General features: G+C 33.4%; 1 protein-coding gene across 10 annotated transcripts in view; it reads right to left on the bottom strand.

Annotated features, from left to right (window-relative positions):
* The window catches only part of ATRNL1 (attractin like 1), a 510,466-nt gene that overhangs the window by 412,399 nt on the left and 77,987 nt on the right, over positions 1–20,080 (bottom strand). For all 10 annotated transcript variants that reach the window (XM_062580018.1, XM_062580017.1, XM_062580020.1 and 7 more), the window contains exons 9-11: positions 13,594–13,849; positions 6,284–6,467; positions 5,598–5,752 (exon numbers count right to left, since the gene is read on the bottom strand). In XM_062580018.1, the coding sequence (XP_062436002.1) occupies positions 5,598–5,752; positions 6,284–6,467; positions 13,594–13,849 (595 nt within the window). The remainder of the gene's footprint in view (positions 1–5,597; positions 5,753–6,283; positions 6,468–13,593; positions 13,850–20,080) is intronic.

Raw genomic sequence — 20,080 nt, forward strand, 5'->3', positions numbered from 1 at the left:
CTACAATCATTACCATAAGCGCTCTTATTAAGAAGTCCCATAAAAATCTATCCTAAACTTTCAGAGTACAGCTTCAGAGATTTTATCTGCAGCTGGACGGAAAACAAGTTCAGTATACACACTTGTGTGTATATATGCAAATATTTTCCCCCTTCATACTCTCTCTCTCTCTCTCTCTCTCTCTCTCTCACACACACACACAAATACAAACAGATTTAAAAAATGAAAAACTGTAATTCAACAGCTTCCCCAGGTTGAAAACTCTCCTTCAGAAAAACCCATGTGGACATGGCCTTCCACCCATCCATCCATTTACCTATTACTTACACCAGTTATTTGGGTCAATTCTCTTATGTCCCATATTTTGAAAAAATGCTGTTTCAAATAAATATATTAGTTTTGAAGTTAGAATATGTTTAGAGAAAGAGTATCTTTCCAGTAATGCTAGCACTGTACAAATTTAAATCAGTTTTACATAATACCTTCATCAGTACAGAGCAATCTAACTTTAATTACAGGGCAGCGTAAGGAAGAAAGACACCTCATATGCCCTTTACACCTTCATGCCGAGCACTCTGAGGACAGAAATGAAAAACTAAAGCCGGAATGCCTCTCGTCTCTTCCCAAGCACACGAGAGGACTCAGCAGCAGAAAGAATTTTCTCTCTAGAATTCTAGCTCCAAACTTTCATCATGCTGATTACCATAACTAAGATACATCGGATATAACCATAGCCTAAAAAAATGACTGTTGGTACAGCCCAGAAAACAGAACGTGACTGAATATTCACTACATACTTTCCAGTGCATTTCAGGACAATACCATAGAGTTTCCCTGTTTGGTCTGGCAGGTCTTTCCACAACAAGCGCAATACCACAAGGCAACTAGCAGCCATAATTATCCACAATGGTTTTCATCCTACTTAGGTTACACTGTAGCCCATTCTATAACTGAGCCCCTTTGCAGAATTTAAAGCTAGTGGAGATTATCCAAAATCCTTGCTACCATGTCTCAGTCTCCTAAAGGTAGGTAATTTTTATGTATCACATAACAGTGCTAAAGAATCAGGAGAACTGGGGGTATATATCATAACAAATATGGTTTTCCAATTACACAGCAAAGATTGAAGAAGATAAGTTTTCTTTTTTAAAAGATAAAACTCTATTAATTTCAAGTATATGGCCTAAATTTCAAACACTCACTTTTCAGTTTGTACTCTTAACTGCCATTATTATGTATGCACACATTCTCTCTTTTGCATATATAATTGCCTGATTTCCAAAGAGCTGTCATGGAGCACAGACTTGTAAAAGGATTGTATATATATTTTCGTTATATACACCTATTTAAAAAGCAAGTTAAATGAGACAACTGTTATTTTAAAGCTTCTTTCAAAATGCTGTAATAGAAGAATTGAATAAACATCCTAGTTTGAACACTGATGGTTACAGCCATCATAGTATGATCTCATTTGTTGGGCCCTTTATGTTTTGAAGAGGTACATGGCACCCTAAAGAACAGCAGGTGGGAAAAAGCCATAACTAGTATCAGCTACAAAACAGCATGTCAAACACAGCATCCAAGACCGAGCCCAGTAGCAAGCCCTATCCGCATTGTCAAGTTTCCTCTTTCACCATAACATACACAGTAACAGCACAGTCTGCTGGTACCTCACCTCTATGAGAATAATCAGTTGTGGACCTTTAAGGAACTGACAGAGTAACCTGCAGGCCAATCTGCTGGCAAGACATCAGAGGAATGCAAAATCATAGCACTGGCCATGTTTCTAAAGCCCATTCTATGCTGCAGACTTCTCATTATATCAGTGTGTTTATTGCTATTTAAGTAAATACAGCAAATAATACTAAATTATGAAAATAGGACAACTTAATCTGTGTAACATCTCCAGATTTCTCAGTCTTCATCTGTAACAAACATTCATATATAATAAGCTTTTAAACTTACTAAATTAAGTTCTTCCTTAGTTCATGACATCTAAGTTTAGTCATTTAAAATTCAGGCATACAAACTAAGTTCACTACCTGGACAGCAATGGCACTGTGGAAGTGGGGAGGGAATCTATCCTAAGATAGGTGAAATGAATTACCCTCTGAAAATACTTATCACCCTGGTATCCCTAGTTCCATTTACTAGAGAAGGAGAGTAGACTACCAGTTTATATTAAAAACAAACCTTAGACAGCTAAACTTAACTGAGATGAATCTCTCCAAATAGTTATTGCAGATTAATATGAAAAACAGTAAGTGTTTTTGTAGATAATAAAAAGCTAAAGCAAACTATCCATAAAACTATGTCACATATAATAAAAGATATAATCAACAATACTCTACAGCCTAACTGGAACATAAACAGCATAGGCTCTATCTCCACGATTCAGCTTGTTTCCAGACAGCACCCATTTTTTATAAAACAGAGTACTACACTCCATTATTTGCAACCTATCTAGGAAACATGATACAGATAACATAGTATGTTTTGTCTTCTGAGCACTTCTCAAAATCTCATGATGCAAATAACGTAAATAAAATTCTGCAAATGTCCATCGTATAATTATCTAATTTTTAGAAAAATAAGTATTTATTATCTGAAAAAGCTGAAATGTGTATCTGATGTGTGCTATGTATATTTAATTTGGTCAAATGAATAACACAGAAATTAAGTTTGTATCCAATTAATCTTTCTAGAAATTTTAAAAAATGAATTACTACTTTTTTTTGTACTTCATCAGGTTAAGGCATGCAAAACAATTTACAAGAAATACAAATACATATATATTAAATATTGTAATTAACAAGAAAAACAAATATTTTTGTATCTTAAACAAAATAAAACAAAAAACACTGTAAAACATTTTCATGAAGTAGAATAAAACATTCCTGTTATGTGGAAGTCTAAAAGTTACACTTATTCAGATCCCAGGATTCATACTACTGCCTCTCAAGTGTACACGTACTTACGTGGAATATATTGCTCTCTGAAGTGAGGAGATAGCCCTACTTTATAAAAGTTAAAACTTTGTAAGTTGAAGTTGAATGTAAGCTGAAATGAGAGCAGAGTAATAGCTTGCACTATCAGATTCTTACAAGTTATAGAATACCTAATACGGGGATACAATCAAAAAATTACAGCTATTATGAAAACGCTTTATTCAAATGCTCAATAAAACTGGCAAGAAATAGCACATATATGATCCATATATTAAATGTACCATTTGCTTATGAGAGTAAATGCAAAATGGTCGATATCGACACACACAGCCATAAAGAGCCATTTGCTACTGCTATGCAAAGGGTCATGCCTTACCCTCTTCTACAACTGCAGTCAGCTGATAAACACTTGCCAAGAACAGACCCAGGAGCTATCCATGAGCTGTTCTTAACAGAATCCTGTTTGAGTGTTTCCCAGACAGCCCAGGTATTTCCCATTTCTTAGCTCCCAGGACAAGCGGCTCAGCTTTTTGGCTAAACTATGACCTGAGCATTTATATTTGCAGTGTATATGTAAAATAAGAGCACGAACACCAGAGGAGGGGAAGAGCTGTTTATGGTAAGAACAGCAATGACAATAAGCAGGACAGGAAGCAGCTTACGGAGGCATAACAACAGACCATCAGGACTTGACTACTCTGGCCTCACCTTTCAGACTGCTGCTTACCTTGGTTTCTCCACTCCCTGACTGCAACTCAGCCCCCATCATGGCACTCTGATAAAAGCCCTGAACAACTATCTTGCATTTGAGATCCCTTGACATCAAGGAACAGACTAAATCATGACAGAAATAGAAGTCAGGGAAAAAGAAGCAGGGAGAAGAACAATTTTAAAAGCGGACTCAAGAGGGGATAATAAAAAATATGAGGAAGAATGCACAGCCAGAAAGAGAGTAATCTGGTCTAATCAGAATTTTAAAAAATGAAACAAAGAAAGGCAGGCCAAACAGAACAATGTAATATCCTTAAATCCCATACTGAAAGCAGATGTTTCAGCTCTTCAGCTTGGAGCAGGTCTACATCACAGGAATGATGATGATTAAGGTACAGAAAATTCTCCAGAAATTCATAGGTTAGGTAGGATACAATTTTAAAGAATGAAAGAGCAAGGAAATAAAAAAATGGGAAACAAGAATAGTAACATGAATGCAGGGCATTGATAGAACATGACAAAGAAGGAAGGAAAAATTAGAGAATACAGGAAAAGAATAAAATTTTCAGCAATGAGAGGAATAATAAGTTGAAACCATTTTCAGCACATTAGTACTCCTAACAGAAAGTGTAAGTACTTCTATCCTATTTACCCCCAAAATGCATTTATTTATCTTCTAAAATGCATAAGACAAATATTTATATCTAAATTTTATTGCCTCAGTTCAAGCACTATATAAACAAAGCCACATCAGAGACTAGTGCACGGGAGCAGACATCAGTGCACGGATGACAGACAGTGTGAACACAGAGATTCTGGATGAGAAGATGAAGTTATTTCCTGTGATAATTTTTTTTTATTATTTTTATACTACTATATATGGAAACTATTTGGCTACTGCACATGCCAGTATATGCCTTCTTACTTCTTATAGTCAAATAAACACCATTTTTTACAAAAACATTATTTGCAATTTTCCTGGTTGTCAGTGAAGAATGGCCTCCAATAATAATAATAAATAGCAGCAACGCTGGCAATTAAGCAGCTGTAAGATCATAGCAATTTAGCACTTATAAACACAATCACGGCAAATGTGGTTTCTTGTCTTCCTCCCAGCTGAGATAAAGCTTATTTCCCCATTGAAAGCTTTATTCATTGTCATCAGAAAGACAAGAATCAGGGGTTATTGTTACACCAAAAATCCATTTTCTAACTTCTCCTACCAACCTAATTCAGAAAATTTAGTGTAACATTCTAAATTTCTATCCTGAAACAAGAAATCTGAGCTAATAATCAAAAGTAGAGTATTTGAACAATATACCATTGGCTTTTAATCAAGCCAGTGACTTATACTTCACCAAGTGGCTTAGATTCAAACAAATCAATTCAACTTACTTTTCCAAGGAGGGTCAAATGTTTCATAATTAAAAGCTGAAAACAGTTAAGGAAAGCAAAACAATGCAATAGATTCATATTCAGAGCAGAATAAAACCTTTCCGTTTTTTCCCCCCCAAAAATTCCAGCATCGTCTTTTGTTAGTACTATACAGACAATTAGAAAAAAATATAAATCCACACTTGGAGGTAACAACTGCTAGGATCTTTGTTCAATACAATCTCTAATAACACTAAAATGCACTGATTGCTGTAATTCATTTAATAATATATGTGCTATTCACATTATAGGACAGCATAAGGAACACTGAAAAGTGATCAAAACTGGTAATTTTATCCGGTATGCTTTGTTCCATAAAGCAAAATCTTAAAACTATTACGGATTAAAAGCCTGTCTTTAATTAAACAGACACTTATAAATACCTTTTTGTTAAGATGTTTGTAATCAAGATTTTAAAGGAGCACATTAGCAGAGCTTAAGAATGCAACACTGGTATCTAAAATCAAATGATCAAAAAATACAAAAAAAATCCACAACACCTACCTATATCATATGCAAGAAAGTCAGCAGAAAAACACTTTGCACCGTTACTCAGCGAAGTATCATTATGAGTGTTCCCACCAAAAATGAGCATAGCTCCATTGATTAAGACAGCTGAATGAAGATACCTTGCAAAACCACTCTCTTTCAAAATAGTCCTGCAAAACATGAGAATAAATCAGTACATACTAACATGTGAAAAGTCATAAACACCTTACAAATTTTATAGAAGGAAACAGTATCTAAGACCAGGAAAACACTAAACTAAAGCAATTATTCAGTAAATATGATGAAATATATTCTGATTGTTTCTCAGATTATGAATTTCCTCAGATTATGAATTTCCTCAGATTATGAATTTCCTCAGATTATATATATTTAGCAGTCAATTAAAATGTCAAGCTTTCTATGAAAAAACAGTTTGTCAAATGACTTATCTAAAATAAATATCAGGTTTACATTCTTCAGAAAAGATTAATCATGTGGTAAATGTTAGTGAAGACTAAACAAAAACCTCTGCATACTTTCATCTCTATTCTTATATAAACCTAGCACAAATTTTCCTCAAGAAATATGATAAAGAACTTTTTATAAGGCTAAAATAATGCTTAGCCCATTAGCCCTAAAGTTAAATGCTTTTTCCTTTTTTGCTCTTTCACTTCTCTTTCCATATTACAAACTCTACTTACCATGTCCTTGTATTAACTTCGTATCTGTAAAGATCATCCACCAATCCATATTTATTGCCAGGTAATGCTTTGTATCCACCATGGACATAAACAGATTTTGTCAGTTCATCATAGACACTAGTATGACCATATCCACCTTGCACAATTGCTCCTTTTGTTTCTGGCACAAGCCAAGAATTAGACCCTGGAATACAGGCACGAAAGACAGATTTAAGTCCCAACATTGCTATCACACAATACTAGAAGAATATGTAAAATAGATCATTACTGATATAATCCTAAATACACCAATAACAAGGGACTCTCTTTAAAGACTAATTTTGCACCAATGTATCGAAATATCTGCAACTGGATAATGTTACTGGTCTGTTATCTGCTATTCTTAATTAAATCACAAATACAATGTTAACGAAGAACTACAGGTACCAGACAGTATCTCATACTCTTCCAAAATTCCACACACACACGCACAAAAAATCTCAAATACTTTAGTAAAGAGAAAATGAAGAATTAAGATGCATTCTCACTCAACCTTAACTCTTCCTCTTGAGGGATAGAGAGTCTCTATGCGCCATATCTATTGTGATTAAACCATTTGCAGGAGCATGGCAGAGGCAGAACTCCCACAAGCTGTGATCTCACAGAAACATGTAACTTGACAGCTCAAAGTATACACCAGATACAGGCAGAAATTTTGCTAGTAAACTATTAAAACTATTAAACTAAAACTAGTTTCCAATGATTGCTCATTCGATTTTCAACTGCAAATACACCTATTCAGTTGCTGAAAACCTCCATGCAGACAAATTTGATATGAGCTCATTTAGAGGTATGCTATACATCACATCATTAACATCATTAATTGCTATAAAGAGACACTAAATAAAACTATTCACAATAAGTACTTATATTGAAGAATAAAATGAATCGAGGTTAAGTGATTTGTCATTGCTTGTGGCCTGCAAATTTCCAATTTTCTCCATCTTACCAGCTGATGACACAACAAGCCACCTAAAGAGCTAGAGAAGTATTTCCTGTAGAAGACAGCCTATTCAAAATTTACAATTTATGTAAGAGAGTTAAGGAGGAGTCTGTTGATACACCTTTCTATCTCCAACCACATTCTCTTTCTCTCTTTTTTTTTTTTTTTTAACTATTGAACAGTCCTAAAGACTGACATATTAATTATATGCACAACAGAATATATTGCATTTGTACTTCACTCGCTCTCATATAATCTAGAATATTTTTACAGTAAAATTGCATATTACATAACTTTATATGACTTGTGTTGAAATAGCAGAAGATTGTTCCTTCTTGTATAATAAAGAACATATGCTATGAATATCTAACTACATTTGAGAAAAGACATCCACAGACATCTCTTCGAAATAAAAGTAAAAAAGAGTATTATAGTTTCTATTTGTTTCTATTTCTAAATTCTTTTAAGATATCTGAACTTTGACACTGAAACCTGCAATATAAACACATAATTTTGCTTTGTCTTTTACATTTCTTCTGCATCTTGAGTATTAAAATATTCAGTGCAAAAAAAGGCAGTTTCTCTAGCATTTCTGTCTGAATTTAAAGACTTTTCTATGTGGATGATCCCCTCTGTTTTAACTATTCATTGATAAGAGTATTCACTCAGAAGAAACTGAATTATTTTTAGGCAAATTCAATTATTCTTGCAGATATTAACATACCTTTGCCCCTACCCAAAAGGCATCTCGCTCTCAATTCTGAGATCAGATGAACTACTTCACTGAGCAAATCAGTCATGCAAAATCCTGCAAACTCAACAGCTTAAAAAGCCAAATTAGCCTAGAACTGACAAACTAACACTCCAATTTCCTGCTTTATAACAGAAATAGCTCTACAATAAACAAAAGGGGTGGGGGCTCCTCAGTTTTAAAATCTCGTAAATCTAATGGAGAATGTAAAAACAAGGTCAAATTAATTTTCAAAATCAACAAAAAAAAAATCCCTCCACTACAACTTGCTTCTACTTTTCACCTGTAATTTGAATCTTATTAATAAACATGACATTGTTCATCAACATTTGGGCAATTTTCTGGAGAATTCTAGACAAGGTACTGTGATAACTTGAGACAGTTAAGTCTACCAGCTATTGACTCATGGACAAGGTTACATGCTGCAATACTCTAGTGACTTTGGTCATCAAACAGAATCAAGCTCTACAGGTCCAACTGAATGATGATCAAGCAAAGAATAATAATAAAATAAATAGAAATAACGGAAATAGGTGGAAAAAGAAATTACAGCTGAGACAGAAGCAGAATTCAAGGCATCTGATGTACTCAACGTAGGGATACAACTCCATTCCAAACCTCCAATGCACAGGGCATAGGAAAATACAGGTCCATCAGCAAGCATTTTAAACACATCCCAAGAAATATAACTAAAGAACAGCAGCCATAGCACTCACACCAAAGAGAAGAGGGAGGTGAGAGATGGTCTGGACAAACACCAATCTTAATCTGGCCCTCAAAAATATGCAGAGGTTAAGAACATAGGTGTAAAAAAGTACAAATAAATATGTTTAAATAAGGGGAAAATACTTTCAGGACAATATGAAGTACCAAGCCATTTATATTACACTTACCTAAAAGCAAATAATTTATACAAGGGAGCATACAGAGTCTCAACTTGCTGGCCTTCAGTAATGCCCTTAACTATAATGTCACAGTGGGAAATTAGTAAATAAGCCATAATTGCTGGAGGTCATTTGAGCAACGATAAAGAAGCAACAATGAGCAGTATTGAAAGGAACTAGGATTACTAATGAGAATTTTTAAGGATCAGATATAAGAATCAGTGCATTTTATAACACTATCACAAATTTAAGATGTGATGATGGCTTAAGTTTAGGCACTATCAATTCACAGAAACAGCAGAATAACATGCAGAGTGAATTGGATGATCTTGGCAACTGAAAGATAGATCCAAATTCAATAATAACTTAAAGATATTGTGCATAAGTATTAGCACAATGATTATGAACTCTATAAAATGGAAGCTCACCAGCTGGTAAGGATTGAGGTGAGTAAGCACGTGCATTACTTCATAAGAGAAAGTCTGAGCCATTAATGAGCCATTAATGTCACTTTCATGGTTGTATTACAAATGTCATCTCAAGAGAGGTGTTCTCAAAGTAGAATTAGGTATTTAGCCAGACACTGGTGAAATCTCATCTGAAATATCTCTCAGGCATTTCTAAGCATCCATGTTCAAGAAATATGAACTCACTGTGGAAGAGGTGCAAAGGTGAATTATTAGAATGACAGAGGAATAGGCAAGGTTGCCTTAATTAGTCTACCAAAAAGGAGGATTGTACCTATAAACATATGCAAAAAGAGTAGATGACAAAAAGGGAGATCAACTGTATATTATACACTGCAACAATATGTAACCTGGAACAAAAATTGATACAAATAAACCACTGATAAAAGTAGACTAAGATTTAGATGATGTTTAGTCACTAAAATTACAAGTCTTGAAATTATGTTCCAGTGACACTGTGAACAAAAAGAAAAAAAAACAAAACAAACAAAAAAAACAAAAAAAAACAATTGCTTTAAGATCAATCTTCATGTATTATTGAAAATAATTTTAAGATACGGTGTTCACATTAAAAGAGTACTAATCTCAATAGCCAGGGTGATCTCTTCTATGCTTTTGGTCATATTAAGCTAATCATATTCAAAGTCAAGCATATTTCCATCAGCAAAGGGAAACAATAAACAGACTAAACCTTACTCCTCCTTTTCTAGTTCATTTCTTTGTATAAAACTAACTCAAAAGGCCAAAACAACAAGAATTCCTTTCTTTCCTTTTTTTTTTCTTTTTAGCGCCTATCACTTTATCAGTGAAAATAGAATAAATAAAATAGCTTTTTGGGCTAAATATATAAAGATGTTTCTTAAAAAAAAAAGGTTTGAAAAGATTGAAGATTTTTATATTCCATAAATCTGCTAAAATTCAAAGGTAAGGTACATGCATTGGTCTCACTCTTAAAACAATACAACCTTCAAACAGATTAGGTAAAAGGAAGAAAATATCCAAGAATCTCATTTCCCATCTTCACTTCATTGCACTGACAATAAACTAAATTCTTTCTAGCAATTATGGAGTTCAAGCTAACTTTTGAAAAAAAGACCTTCTTTGTATTTATTAATACAAATTTGGAGACTTTTAGAAACTTCAACTAAAAACAACGCTAATATTCACCTTCAGACTCACATTGAGATTTTCAGAAGGTTTACGAGGTATTGCTAGCCTAAAGGGAAATAAATTTCCCTGGGGAGTAACCCAAAAAAATTTTATGATCCAAGTTAGTAAAACAATTCACATAATTCCCATACCAAGATTTATTGGTTCCTCAAAAGCCATAATTCTGAGTATAGCAAGAAAGGACAAGGGGAAGTTCTTTTGCTCTTGCAACAACCACCATACCTTTGGAGCAGAAATTAACTCCTCTGCTTTCACAAGGCACACATTAGATTAACATGCTTTGTTAAAAAGAACTGCATAGCACAATACCTACGCGAAAAGCTAGGGAATTCGCAAATGATTAAAATACTTTCAGGTGGTTCATGGCCCAAAGCCTATTGAAATTGGTGTCACAATACCTAAAGCACACCTTAGCACCAGATTTCCGTATATTGTAATATGAAAAGATCAATAGAAGTTTCAATTAGTATGATTCAAAGGGTATGTTCTACATTGCGCCTGCTTCTTTCAGTAGACGTGCAATAAATGCTTGAAGAACAGTCTACATTGGAACTAAGAGCCATGGACGATAACATTTACAATGAATAAAGTAGCACAATGTGAAATGTTGCAGCAATATGTGTTTTTAAAGGAAGCAGAGAGAGGAAAAAATGAGGGACTCTAACTTTCCTTTGTCAGAAGCCCTTCTTGATAACCAAATAGAATGATAGTTAAAAAGCAAAAGTTAAGAACAGCATTTCTATCACTTCCTGTGCCCTCTGAGTTTGGAGTCTGAGCTGCTAAGTTCCAAAAAAATAAAAACAAAAACAACCTAGTCCTTCATGGTTCTAACCGCCACCTGGAATTTCATGGTTAAAAACAGCTTAAAAACGGTTAAAAATATCTACAGCTACAAAACTGTAGATAAACACAGTACCTGGCACAAAATTCAGGAAAATCTGCCATAAAACCTATTTATCCTTGGGGGAAGGGAACATGGGAGAGTCAATGAGGTTAAACGTAACATGAGGAACTGCAGAAATTGTTCAATTATAGCACATAGACCATGTTCTGCATAGCACTGCATGAGCAAATAATCCTTCATCATGAGTAGATTCACTGAAATCATTGGGATTCTACAGTAAGGCTCTATACTGTTACAATTTTACTTTATATTTAATGCAGTAATGAAGCAAACCTTCTCCTAAAAACAAAATTTCCCACCAGTATATGGTAAAACTATCATCTTGGGAAGAAAACATAAAACTTGAGATTAATTTAGACCCACAGAGCAAAATGTGCTTTCTCCTAATTAAAGCTTACATACATTGGCTGAAAGAGATTTTCTGTTTGTGATTTTTTTTGTTTTGTTTTTTTTTTTTTTTGTTTTTTTTTTTAATCTGCTTAGTTGTAGATAACAGTCCTTTTTACTAATCCTCCACAAATATAGCTCTAGCACATTAAGGAAGTTTTGAAATAGGAAATTGTACATTTCTATCATACCCATAATAAAATATTCTACAGACAGAGAAAATTTTACACTGCAGTGAATAATACACTCCTCCTCCTTTTTTTCTTCCCTCTTCGCTATTAATCTAATGAATAATATCCAAGAACAATTTTGGTACTTCTTCTCCAGGCTAAGAAAGAAGCATGTGATGTTCAGCATTCCAACAGACATTAAGATGAATGAGCACTGAGAATACTATAGTAACTTTTCTTAGATATTCTTTTTTTTTTCCTTGAAGATTAGTAGTTTTTTCTTTTTGATTTTTTCAGAAATTAAATATATTTTTTTAATGGACATTAATCCCTTGCCTTTACAAATCTTAAAATGTTGCAGGGAACATTATTCTGAGAGGATTGAATTTTTAGAGTAGTTGCATGCAGATTTTTGAAATTTATAAATGTTGACAAAGTGTATTGTGACTCTCTTCTTTCTATTCCCATTCTTCTTCCCTTGTTCTGTATTGTTACAAACTTCAACGCTGTCATTACAGATAAGATGCCAAGAAGCACAAGCTCTGATTATAAGGTTTGAATGGTCTTACCCATGCCAAAACGCTACATATAGTGCTTCTATCCATATGCAGTAACATACGCATACAAAAAGTAGTAAAATTAAACACCTCAAAAATGTACAATACTTCAACATAAAAATATTACACTGCATTTTACATGCACGTATATTGTGATTGCTTTAAATACTGTTAGAAAGTTGGATCCATTCAATGGAAAACAAGAATAAAAAAGGCAACTGAAGATTAGCATTTGAATTAATGGACATAATAATATTCTTAAAGATTCATCAGAAGATGTATTTTCAAAATTTTTCAACAAAAACAGTATCTTAGAAATAGCATGTATAAGATGAAGCACTATAGTTTATACTGTCTTGTATTTTATCTGAGTGTGAAAAGTTTATGTAATTCTAAAATCTAAAATCACTCATAACAAAAGTTTTCCAGTTTGCAGGAGTAATCTCACAGACGTAGCAAATTATTTACGAAAATTGTCTTTACTTACCTTTCACTTCTACTAGTAGCAACAATTATTTACTTTAGAGCAAATCCCATAAATAACAATGAATTAAGGTTATTAAATTTTGAAAATCAGAATGAAAATGTTAGAGCAGCATTAATTAAAGCCTCAAAATAGTCACGTTCGTGTAGTAACTACTGTGTATTATGTTTTTTTTTTTTTTCTCCTCTCTCTATTTAATCTTTTCTATTCCATCTGCTCTGTGGTCAAAATGAGCAAGTTGTATCATAAAAAAAACAACTCTGTGGAGTATCTGATTTCAACCTTTGCCTTCTTTAGAGTCCCACAGCCATAAACATGACAGTGCATATCCAAAATCAGTATACCTCAAACATGTATGAGGCACTACTGACTAACAAGAAATCTGATCTACATAAATTAAAGGAAAAAAAAGATGAGATTATATTTACTTAGTAAGAAACATATTTATCTTTCTAAAAAGAAGTGTCCTTCAGTAAAAAAAAAAAAAAAAAAAAAAAAAGAAAAGAAAATGTATTTTACCAGTACACGATAAAAATAATTTGAAAGTTACTTACTGATGTAGTATTCTTGCACAATGCTTGTATAACCATATATGGCAGAGTATCCAAAAATGATGATCATAACAACATCTCTGCTATCCAGCTCTACTATATGTGCTGAATGACCCTCCACAGCATATTGTTGGCCATGTACAAGTACTGCAGGAGTTTTAGTATTCCATGTTTGACTGTGTATGTTGAAAATCCACAACTCATCAGTAACATTCCCATTATGTGTTTCAATTTTACCTCCATACATGTAGATGTCTTCCTGTAAAAATTGAAAGGGAGAGGAGAGAGAGAGAGAATTAATGGATCAGAGAAACAGATATTTGAACTGTATAATTCTGCAGTGTATATTTTGTAACTAAAAAAAATCTGATATAAACCTTCACATTTAATGACACTACCTTGATCAGCTAATTATCAAGACTTAATCCCAGACAATGATATTTAAACTAAAGCAACAATGATGATAAAGAGACTACCTCACAGGAAAATAAATCCAAACATGAAAATGACACTAAAATTAATCTCAGCTGGATTTCTATAGGCAGAAAAACTTTAATTACCTGGCTTTTTTAATTCATAATGCAGTTTTCTATGAAAAAAATGAATAGAAAGGATTTTATATTGTTTTTATGTTACTTAGAATAAACCAAGTCTTCTCTATGGGGATTTATGATTCTATGATTTCATTCTGAGTATGTGCAAAAGATCACACACTATGCAATGTAATTTAAGTTTTGATAAACCTCAAAATGAGAGCTTAAAGAAAAGAGATGACATACGTACAGCATCCTCTTAGGCACATTCGCTAACGTTAAATTCCATAGGGCAATTATCTTAAGCTTTTTAAGGGGAAGCAAAACAGATTTTGCAGTCTTCATGGACCACGTATCTCAAACTGCAGTGCAATCTGTTTTGATAAGTAATGAATCATTTACTTAAACATTGAAAGCTGACTCTACCAAGTGAGCTCAAACTTCACCAAGAGAAGTAAATCAAGGCAGAGAAAGGAATAAAATTAAGGAATGAATTCAAGCTTGTTAACCTCACAGATCTGCACATTGTTCAGGGACAGTTTATCATTGGTGGAAAAAACTAATTCCACCTCTGAGAATGATACTTGATGCATCTTTGATAGGACACATTAGGTTCACATGCACTCTGCATCCCATTTATATTATTTTTGCAGAGATGGCAGCTGTTTTCTACATCCTGAAATATTTTAGAGTGTACTGCTGGAACATACCCTAGAATTAAATCTTATCTGGTTAAAAAAAAGTAAAAATAAAAAAGAAGCTACAAATTTATCAGAGTTAGTCAAGTTTTACTTGGCATGGACCACTGGGCCTCAGAAAGAAAGATCAGAAAATAAAGGAATTGTTTAATATAAGTCTGAAACAACCATGGGAAATTTCATTCTTATTGCACAAGCAACCAATGGGATCTAAATAGAAATGTAAAGTGTATGCAATTCTTATCATGTATTTCAAGAAAAATGAATTAAAATTGTCAGAGAACAGACAATATAGATAATCAGCAGAAGGACAATCTTTTTTAGTCCAGCAACTAGTAATATTTGAGATGCCAGGGAAGAGAGGTTTTCTATAATGGAGGGATTGTGTTTCTCAGTGCTTCATGTTATTTCAGCAAGTGAATGAATGTTAACATCCTCAGATTAAGTTTGAAAAGCAATTGTGTTTTCTCCAAGAGCAGCAAATATATCAGTATTTCTCAGATTATAATCTGCAGAGATATGCATTCATACTTTCAGGTAGCTGAAACTGATAGTCATCTGTTCTAAATTAATGCACTCCAAGGAATCATAAACAATTCCTTAACTGAGAGAACACCCAGACAGCATCCACTTTCCCAGATGCACAAATTCCAGGACCACATGAAAAATTTCCCCACCGTTCTTACAGAGATGAAAATTAGTAAGTGACCAGATAAACTGTCTAACATGTACTGAAGAGCACTAACAGAAATTTCTTTAAGATCTTCTCTATTCCTTCATCTGAAGCAAGTAAGCTTTCCTTGACCTGGAATTTAAAGTTGGTTCTATGCAGTGATACTTTCCATTAGAGACTAATGTGAACTCTTCTTTGAACTGAGGCTCAATGAACCAAAGATATTTACATCCTTCAATGGAATCTACAGCCAATTCTGCAAGAACACCGCATTTCATCCAGTTATGCAGGATTATGTATACCTGGATCAATTATTTTTCTATCAAATATAACATCCGTTCAAAGAACTTGGTGAAGACCCACAGACAGTGTAAGGGGGCACTCACTGTGCATTAAGAATTAGCATTTTCATCCCACAAACATATAACAAGTCTATGTGTGTCAAAGGATACCTGAGTCTAAGTTAATATCCAGAATTAAAACATTAAATAACATTACTTAGGTATATATTTATGTATCTATGTATGCATTTATTTATTTCAACAACTAATGAACAGCAAAAGGTGAAAACCTTTCTCTTAGATTACAGAAAGAGCTACTGCTGGTCTCATTCTCCTTCCTCATGAAAGTTTCCTAAAGAGGCCAGGGAGAGAGAATACATTAAAAAGGTAAAAAAAAAATAAAAAAAAAAAAAAAAAAAAAAAAAAAAAAACTTCAGGTGCCTACCTGTTCTTCCAAGATAACAATGCTTCCACCACTTAAAAAAAAAAAAAGTGCCCATCACAAGAGAGCTGAGGTTAAGCTCAAAGACTCACCCTTTCCCCTTTAGAAAGTGTTTCTGAAAATAATACAATCTCTTTATCCTACTATCATGTTTTTTAGTGCTGACATACACAATCCCAACCAAAGATGCTTTTAACAATAGAGGCTAAAGTCACTATTAAAAATTTTGATGCTATTAAAGGACAGATTCTAAAGTAGCTACCAAGACATCTTTCACAACATCTATCAACATCAGTGATGATGGTCATACCATTTTGGTTACTGCTACCAAGGGTATGGAATCAAGATATGTTCGGAATGCTGTTCTTGCAGAACGCATTTGTCCACCAACCTGTATTTTTAGCTCATCCTAGTCTTTCTTCAGAAGTCTTCCTCTAGGGCTTTGCCCTATAGCAGGAAGTCTTATTTTGAAATATGCTCTCAATTATTAGTAAGTATTAACTAGAAAGATGAAGGAAATTTGTTGGGGGGGTTGAAAAAAAAATCATTACACATTTTCATTAGTCGTTACTGATAAAGGCAAAAATAATTGCTAGTTGACAACTCTTCTTGTTCAAAAGCAGTCTGTGAATAGTGTCAATGGAAATATAATCAGAGTTCTGCCAAAGGAAGTACAATCAGCGTGCAACTTCTGTTTCAGTGATGAAGCTAAAGCTTGGTCTGGAGACTACTAAAACATCAACTTCTGACCTTACAGGAATGAGTAACGTCAAGATAGATACAAATTTCTAGGTGATGAGAGAAAAGTAATTATACTGAATATGACCATCCCATTCCTGCGTGAGGCAAAGCATTTGAGGGTGTCTCAACTTTTGACTCATTTCTTGCTGGGATAATTCATCATGAAATGAATCAAAATTAACCACTGAATCTGCCTCCTTTGCCTAATCTATTAAACTATTATGACAATATTACATTATAGTATTTTAAATATTTAAAACTTTTAATTATTAAACCATTTGTAATATTACAACTATTATTAAACTAGAAAAGAAAGACTATTAATCACCTTTGTCTGTCCGGTATTAGATATTTAGGTAACATGGTGCTACAGTTAAATTGTCCAGCAATAAGATTATCTCAACAATAACACGGCTCATGTGAGCGCTAATTGAATAGACTGATATTGTCTACAATAACTGTATCAAGAAACACTTTGTACAGTAGCTTTTACAGTATCATTATCCTTACTGAGAAACAATGTGACAATGTAAACTAGGTTTCAGGCTGCTTGCCAGAGTGCACACAGGATTAATTTTTTTTCTTGGAGATTCAATTTCAGTTCACCCTGTCCTGCCAGGGTAGATTTCCCATGTCTTAGAAAGGAGCTACATGAACTGCTACATGGAGGAACCCTGCTTTCCTCCTATATCTAAAAGATATCTAAAACTCCTATCTCGAGTCCTGCAGACAGCATTGTGCTGCTTTATTTCAGCTGTCTCACATGCTTCTGATTTCTACGGCTATGTACTCAGTACTTTCTGAAAATTATGCCTCCATAATAATATCACCTAGCTCTTACATAGTAATCAACAGACTTCAAAATGTTTTACAAATGAGCCATTTACAGCAAGAAAAGCTGAAACAGAGCGAGAAAGTTACTCAAAAGAAAACCAAAAGACCAAGTAAAAGCATCCACTTTTCCATATAATTCAAATTAAATCCCAAACACCCAAAATCATTACTTCTTCTGACTTTGGACCCCATCTCTTACCAACTCTATACCTTAATGTTAAGTGATTTAATTTTTAATATGTATGCAGTAATTCAAGGTATCTCTGAAACTTAATACGCTTTTATTCTTTTAGATTGTGCAAATCTGCTTTCTTCCTAAAAGAACAATACTTAGTTACTCTCACTGCAGCTGGAAATTCTACATTATTATGTAAATTCTGCCCACATTCCAAAAGACTCTTATCTAGTAGCACCTAGATTGTACTGAATATTAGTGTTACATATATTAACATAATTATATATTACATATATTAAACAAGACTCAAAAAATTGTAAGCACTTCTGTTCTCTATGCTTACCTCAAGTTTCTAAAAGTTTAGTCAGACTTGTACTTGATTCAGAAATTTTTGGAATTTTTCCTCAAGCTAAATGTAAGTATGCAGTTAAAATACAGAAGTACTAAATTCAATAACGTAGTAAGTATTTATAGATAGATAATATGGTTATATAATCTAATAAGTATTAATCAGCATTTATATAAATACTTGACAAACACCCACAACATGTACAAGATGTCAACCACCCTTAATATCTCAAATAAGTATAGAAGAGATTCACTAAGTCATCCTGCTCCTCTACCTTCAGCTGACTCAGATCTTGATAGAAATGAGAACTTATCAGGTGATATAATTTGGCCATCTACAAGGTAAGACAAAGCCTATTCAACATAATGAAAAAACAGCATATGCAGAAACTTAAGGAGTACACATGAAGATAAAACATACAGCAACATCTTCCCAGGAGAAATCACTTTGTTCTATTTTCCCATTTTCCTTCATTCTTTTGGTTTTGGTGGACAACAGCAACACAACAACGCAAACCCCAATGACACACCCTTTCTGCAGGTTTAATAGCAGTTTGCCAGGACGTTATAATGAAAACTGTCTCCTCAGGAATTATTTGCCTCATACAATTCCCTGTAATTTTCTGTCTAGCAAATGTTAGATAACTACACTTAAGCTGTTGATATTTAATATTTCATGTTACAGCATCTTTTGTAACTTTGACATTGCAAACTGAGTCCTATATAAGCCTACAAATATTTTTGCCCAATAGCTTGAATCCAACCATGTAAAAATTACTTAATTCACTTGAGAAGTCAAGTGAAGTGAAAGTGAAAGCATATTTTTTAATGAAATGTCAAATATTATAAGACTGCAGAGAATTTTTGAAAAGCTTCCTAAATTAATCTGTTTGAACTGTTATAATAAGGGCTCAATATAGTACAGAAACCGCACAAATAATTAAAAAAAAGGAGAAATGTGCATTTAAAACTATTTAAGTTTCTTAATTTGGAAAAACAAATACAAGATTAAAAAGTAGAGTAGTTCAGCTACTGTATTCCACATAAAAATAAACTAGTATTATTTTAACTGGCAACTATGTACACATAAGTCGATTTATTAGATATAGTTACATATATTCATGTGCAAGCTGACTATACATTCAAATGTTGGCAGAATGACACTCCTCAACTCTGCATAGCTTTTCTTGTCTAGAACCTAAATTTTTCCTTTTTGACCATCTCTAAGGAAACAGTAAACTAAAAACTGAAGGAGGAGGAGGAAAAATTAAACTAGTATCAACTGCATAATTATACTCTACTTGTGTCAAAAAAATATTTAATGTTTTACGTATTTCCTCCGGTATATTAAATGAGAATTCTTACATGAAATCTTGTCAAAAATTAAAGTCTACAGTACCTTAAAGTTTTGGAACTGTTTTATAAGCACATACAAAACACAATTATTAGTTTGATTTCAGAGGACAAGAATATTTATAAAACACAGTTATCTTGAATTTCTCAGATAAATTACATTATTAAAATACAAGAACCTGGCTCCTCTCCCATAAGTAGAATGGCTCAAATGATAATGCTAAAAAGCAACTGATCCTTTTCAAGGAAATGATCGTGTTGGTCCATCGGGCTCAAACACCAACTGTACGCTATAGCCAATAAACTACAATAGATAAAAAATTTCTCCAGAATAAATTATCAGGAAAGATACAGTAACCTCGTATTTCATTTTAGTGCTTGCCATCTGTTAGGAATAGGTAGATTAGAATAG

Source organism: Rhea pennata, chromosome 7, assembly GCF_028389875.1.
Source record: "Rhea pennata isolate bPtePen1 chromosome 7, bPtePen1.pri, whole genome shotgun sequence".
Lineage (NCBI taxonomy): Eukaryota > Metazoa > Chordata > Aves > Rheiformes > Rheidae > Rhea > Rhea pennata.